Raw genomic sequence first — 6,999 nt, 5'->3', positions numbered from 1 at the left:
CTTTTACATGAGAGGTTGCTACTGCTAATTTATACAATGCTAGATCAATCAAATCATAAGTACACAAGAGAGTGGTGAGAGATGGTGTGTGGTGGTTTTGTTTGTACACCAATCATTTTTAGCATGTTTTAAGTTGTAAGGAGGAGGTCAAAATGATTTTTGGTGAAAAAACTGTGATTGTCCGATTTGATTTTTGGTGTGTCAACATAATTAAAAATTTCATTGAGTGTCCAAAAATGTGCCATTGATGCTCACTAATTGTGTGAATAGAGAGAGATTCTAAAAGATTATTAAGTGTATTAATGGAGAGAGATTCTCATTTATGTAGACCAACAAGGAAAATATTGTTAAGTGTATTAATGGAGAGAGATTCTCATTTATGTAGACCAACAAGGAAAAGATTATTAATTGTATTAATGGACAACACATTGTTGTATTAATGTGATTATTATTTTTGACACAAGTCAACTAGGTCCTTGACATTCAATGAGTGAAACTTAAAAAAAAATCATCATCATATGATGTTCGTGCCTGCCTCTCTCTCTCTCTCTCTCTCTCTCTCTCTCTCTCTCTCTCTCATGCACACACACGCACACATGCCAACACACACACACATGCACGCATGCACACACATCTTTCAATAATAATATAACTTGTGTTAACTTTTGCATATGCATATTGAACCAAAAAACATGTACAAGTGCATCTTTATTTAAGGAATGAAAGGATGGAATGCCCATCTAAAATCTTAAAAGCAAGCTTATGTTGAAACCTTCACTTATTAATTTTGTAGTTTGAAATTTTCTTTACACCATGCGGATAAAACTATGTTATATGACATGTAACAGTACTCATGGCAAGCATCGACTCTAAGGGATATGTCTGCTCAAGTGCAACATTCTTAGTCTAGTGCAACATTCTTGGTGTCAACAAAGAATCCCAATGATGTAACATTACAGACTAATTAGAGCTTACTCTACTAGATTGAGTATTATTTCAATAGCTTGAGCTCTCTAAAGCTAGGGCTATTTTAAATTTACTTTTTTTGAGCTATGGTTTGGTAGCAAATATTATTTTATGGTCTAGTTTGGAGAATATAAGCTTTATCTAAAGGTAGGGTTATTATGAATTTACATCTTTAAAGCTAGGGTTTACCATTAAATATTATCTTACGGTCTTTTTGAAGAATATTAGTGATCTAGTTTGTTATTGGGGTGGTGTTAAAATTAGCTTGCAAATTTTTACAAAAAACTCGTATGAACAAGCCCATAGAATAAATAAACCTTGCTTTGAAAATTGAAACACTAGAATATCACACAATCACATGGAAGGTTCACATAATCACATGAAATGGAAATAAATACTATTCATTTCCATTATGGAAATTTTTTGAAGGTTTTTTCTCATGGAAGAAAAAAGAGCAATATGCTTCAAACCATGTGTGGAAAATTAAAGACATACTCATGCAAAGCCTTCATTTAGGCTAGAAATCATCAAGTTTTTTCTCATGGAAGAATTGTCCTGAAGGACAATCTTGGGGAGAAAAGAGAGCAACCCTCACCACATTCTCTGCACCTTCTTGAGCAGTGAGATCACCAAAACGTCTTGTGAAGTCTGTTTTTACAAATCCAGGATGTACACAATTGACATACACTTTTTGACCATGAGGCCTTTGTTCTAACTCTTTGGCTAGTACCCTTGTAAATGCATGTAAGGCCACCTTACTCATCTTATAGTTTGGAAACTTGAGTGGCCAACCTTTGTGTTCCCATGTTTGAGATTTTACATCATCCAAATAGTTGCTGATCAATGTGTCTATGTACTCCTCAGATAGATTGTTGAGGTTGGCTATCTCTTCTTGTAGTTTGACACTTTGGAGATGCTACATATTTTAAGAAAAGTAATTATTACAACTTGATCATAGAGAGCACACTAAAAAATGTTACTTTTGCTTATACTCTTCAAACAAACTATCTTTGCATATGTGTGCGCACGTGCATGCGCGCGCGCGCGCGCGTGTGTGTGTGTGTGTGTGTGAGAGAGAGAGAGAGAGAGAGAGAGAGAGTGTGTTACATAAAGCTTTCCAAAATCAGATCCAACATTGATAACACGAGCTCCTTCCAAAGAGTGTCGAAGGAGAGGAAGCAAAGCCCTCGTTACATGCTTGCTACCATAATAATTGGCATCTAAGCATGTTTTAGCCGACTCATACTCGATAATAAAACCCTTGTTTGTGGATTCCTTGAACTATATCACAACAATAATTTGCATATGTAGATCATGATCTTGTCTTGACATAGCTTTTTAAAGATGATCCATCTATGCTCATGGCACAAAACTAATGAGAGACTCACCATTAGGTCGGTGATATCTATGTTGGTCTCCTTCACATAATCTTCGTCAATAATAACACCACTTACTGCAGCATTATTAATCTACAATAGAATGAAATTAGAATAATCAAAAGACTCTGTCACTCATAATCAAAATTTAAACTTGCATGCGAGATGAGATGAGTATTTAACCACCATGTCCAAGGAAACAAACCACACATGTGTGGCTTGTACCTATCAAAATGAGATGCAGTATTTGACTATCAATATGACTATCATAGCCAGTGGACAAAATATGATCTATATGACAAGCACCCACGTGTAAGGGATGGGACTTGCACCCAGGATCTCTTAGGTAGGAGACTTGATAGTGGTGATTAAAGTTTTAAAATTGAGCTTGATGTTTAACATGTGTTGGAGTTGGGATGTGAAAAAGGGTGAGGCATAAAGTTACATGAATATCCCATCCTCCCAAGTAAGATGTTTAAAGAAATTGTGCTTCTTATATGGCCATTAGCATAGGCAAGGAGGAAGATGAAAATAGATACTTACAAGAATGTCTAATCCTCCATGCACATCCTTAATCTAGGAATTAGCAGAAAGGGGGATGGATTATTCTTATATGGCCATTAGCATAGGGAAGGAGGGGGAGAGTAAGGTGAGATACTTACAGGAATGTCTAATCCTCCCTGCACATGCTTAATTTAGGTATTAGCAAAAAGGGGGATGGATTGTTCTTATATGGTCATTAGCATAAGCAAGGAGGGGGAGAGTAAGGTCAAGAATGTCTAATCCTCCATGCACATGCTTAATCTAGGAATTAGCAAAAAGGGAGATGGATTAATCTTATATGGCCACCATTAGCAATGAGCAAGGAGGGGGAGAGTAAGGTGAGATACTTACAAGAATGTCTAATCCTTCATGCACATCCTTAATCCAGAAAGCAAAAAGGGGGGATGGATTGATCTTATATGGGCATTAGAATAAGCAAGGAGGGGGAGATACTTACAAGAATGTCTAATCCTCCATGCACATCCTTAATCCAGGAAGCAAAGAGGGAGATGGACTGTGCATTTTGGACATCGAATTGATGAAACAGGACATTATGGAGGCCTTGGTGGGCGAGGGAGTCGGTGGCAAGATGGCCGAGGGTCTCATGACGAGCAGTGAGGACGACAGTGAAGCCCTTCTGAGCTAATTGGCGGCAAATCTCCAGCCCAATTCCTTTGTTAGCACCCGTCACCACAGCCACTGTCACATGCGCACAATCAAGACACTTGCACGATGCATGCAGGCATGAAGTCGACATTACATAATCACAAACACGTGTATGTACACACACAAGCACACAGATGAGCATGCAAGTATGTGTGTGTGCGTGTGTGGGAGAGAGAGAGAGAGGTGTGACTCTGTGTGTGTGTGTGTGCGTATGTGTGTGTGTGTGAGAGAGAGAGGTGTGACTCTGTGTGGGTGTGTGCGTGTGTGCGTGTGTGTGAGAGAGAGAGAGAGAGAGGACAGGTGCATGTGCATGTGTATATGTGTATATGTGAGTATGTTTGTATGCGCATACGTGGGAGATTGAGTGTGTCTCTATGAGAGACACACACACGCGCATGTACACATGCACATGCATACATTCACACACATGAACATACACACATACACACTTGCACATATAAACACATGTGTATACACATGGCATGCACACCACATAGAGTACATGCACACACACTTAGATGTACACACACTCACTCACATGTACAAACATGTATACACATACACTCACCTACACAAACATATGCATAGAGTTGCACGTTTGTATATGCATAGAGTTGCACGTTTGTATATGTATACACGCACATGTACACTCACCTACACAAACACGCAGACTTGCATACAAGGACACGCACACACACACAAAGATATGCACACTTACACACACAGACACATACTCTCAAGCTTGCATATACATATACATGCATATGCAGGCATATAAGCACAAATAGATACACACATACACACACACACATACACATGCACACATATGTATACATAGACGCACATGCATACACAATTGCACGTGTACATGCACACACTCTCACACACATATACACGTATATATGCACATACATCTATATCTATACAAGATAAAGCAAGGGTGCCTACCCTATAAACCTAGCCTTTATGTGGAGAAAAGAGAGGGAGAACTTTTGAAAAGAAGAAAGGAGAAGAGAAGACAGTCTTTGGGGGTTTCTTTCCCATATGCCTAGCTACATTGGGGCTCACAAATTAATTATCACCATCAAGTCATTTGCTCATTGAATGAGTTTCTTTTATATATATATATATATATATATATATATATATATAATACATTAGAAAGCAAATTACCCACCCCTCCCTCCTCATCCTCCTCCACATACACACACACATATATCTTCTAATAATATATTATATGCATGTGTAAGAGAGAGAATATACCTACCTATACATACATAGATAAATACACACACACACACATAGATAACTACATACACACATACATATATAATATGTATGTATGTATGTATCTATAGGTATGTAAGCATGTATATATAAATAGATCTGTATGTATCTCGACGTCGTATACATGTATGTGCATGCACACACACGCAAGTGATACATGCACACATGTACACAAACACACACACTCGCACTCATGGTGAACACACGTGTACACACACACATACATGCACAAACATGAATGTACATGTATTCATGCTAATCACAGACACATGTGTATGTACACACACAGTCACACAGATGAGCGTGCAAGTATGTGTGTGCGTGTGTGGGAGAGAGAGAGAGAGAGAGAGAGAGAGAGAGAGAGAGAGAGAGAAAGAGAGTTTCTATGTATGTGAGGGGGTGTGAGAAGAGATAGTACATGTGCAGGTGTATGCATGAGAGAGAGAGAGAGAGAGAGAGAGAGGTCTGACTCTGTGTGTGTGTGTGTGTGTGAGAGAGAGAGAGAGAGAGAGAGAGCGAGAGAGAGACAGAGGACGGGTGCATGTGCATGTGTATATGCATAGAGTTACACGTTTGTATATGCATACACTCACCTACACAAACATATGCATAGAGTTGCACGTTTGTATATGCATACACGCACATGTACACTCACCTACACAAACACACACACTTGCATGCATGGACATGCATACACACATAGAGATATGCACACTTACACACACACACATACACTCAAGCTTGCACACACTCACACTCATGGTGGACACACGTGCACACACACATGAACGTACATGTATTCATACACACACACACACACACACACACTTGATCTTACACACACATATACATGCATATGCATGCACATAAGTATATACATATATATACACACATACACAAACTTACACACACAAGTACACGTGTGCACACATGGATGTGCGCACCCACATGCACATCCATGTATGCATAGATGCACCCTCATACACAATTACACATGTACATGCACACACATAGACACAAAGATGCACACACAAACACATTCCATGTGCATGTGTATATGTGCATATGTGAGTATGTTTGTATGCGCATAGGTGGGAGATTGAGTGTGTCTCTGTGAGAGACACACACACACACGCATGTACACATGCACACATACACGCATGCACATGCATACATTCACACACATGAACATACACACATACACACTTGCACATATAAACACATGTGTATACACATGGCATGCACACCACATAGAGTACATGCACACACACTTAGATGTACACACACTCACTCACATGTACAAACATGTATACACATACACTCACCTACACAAACATATGCATATAGTTTCACGTTTGTATATGCATACACGCACATGTACACTCACCTACACAAACACACACTTGCATGCATGGACACGCATACACACACAGAGATATGCACACTTACACACACACATACACTCAAGCTTGCACATATACATACATGCATATGCACGCATATAAGCACAAATAGATACACACATACACACACTCACATACACATGTACACATATGTATACATAGACACACATGCATACACAATTGCACGTGTACATGCACACACTCACACATACATACACATATATATGCACATACATCTATATCTGTACAAGATAAAGCAAGGGTGCCTACCCTAAAGAAGACAGTCTTTGGGGGGTTTCTTTCCCATATGCCTAGCTACATTGTGGCTCACAATTAATTATCACCATCAAGTCATTTGCTGATTGAATGAGTTTCTTATATATATATATATATATATATAATAGATTAGAAAGCGAATTACCCACCCCTCCCTCCTCCTCCTCCTCCACATACACACACACATATATCTTCTAATATTATATTATATGCATGTGTAAGAGAGAGAATATACCTACTTATACATAAATAGATAAATACACACACACACACACACACACACACACACACACACACATAGATAAATACATGCACACACACATATATAATATGTATGTATGTATGTATCTATAGGTATGTAAGCATGTATATATAAATAGATCTGTATGTATGTTGATGTACACATGTATGTGCATGCACACACATGCACATGATACATGCACACATGCACACATGCACACAAACACACACACTCGCACTCA

The 6,999-nt window shown here is 38.7% G+C and overlaps 1 protein-coding gene across 1 annotated transcript in view; it reads right to left on the bottom strand.

Annotated features, from left to right (window-relative positions):
• Positions 1–1,274: 1,274 nt before the first annotated feature.
• The window catches only part of LOC147610303 (short-chain dehydrogenase/reductase 2-like), a 31,204-nt gene continuing 25,479 nt past the window's right edge, over positions 1,275–6,999 (bottom strand). Inside the window, exons 3-6 of the mRNA XM_086786549.1 lie at positions 3,343–3,584; positions 2,355–2,435; positions 2,074–2,247; positions 1,275–1,882 (exon numbers count right to left, since the gene is read on the bottom strand). Coding sequence (XP_086642675.1) covers positions 1,484–1,882; positions 2,074–2,247; positions 2,355–2,435; positions 3,343–3,584 — 896 coding nt within the window. The 3' untranslated portion in view covers positions 1,275–1,483. The remainder of the gene's footprint in view (positions 1,883–2,073; positions 2,248–2,354; positions 2,436–3,342; positions 3,585–6,999) is intronic.

This window comes from Cibotium barometz, chromosome 49 (assembly GCF_041138505.1).
Source record: "Cibotium barometz isolate CiBa-2024 chromosome 49, ASM4113850v1, whole genome shotgun sequence".
Lineage (NCBI taxonomy): Eukaryota > Viridiplantae > Streptophyta > Polypodiopsida > Cyatheales > Cibotiaceae > Cibotium > Cibotium barometz.
This window is presented reverse-complemented; position numbering and strand designations above follow the sequence as displayed.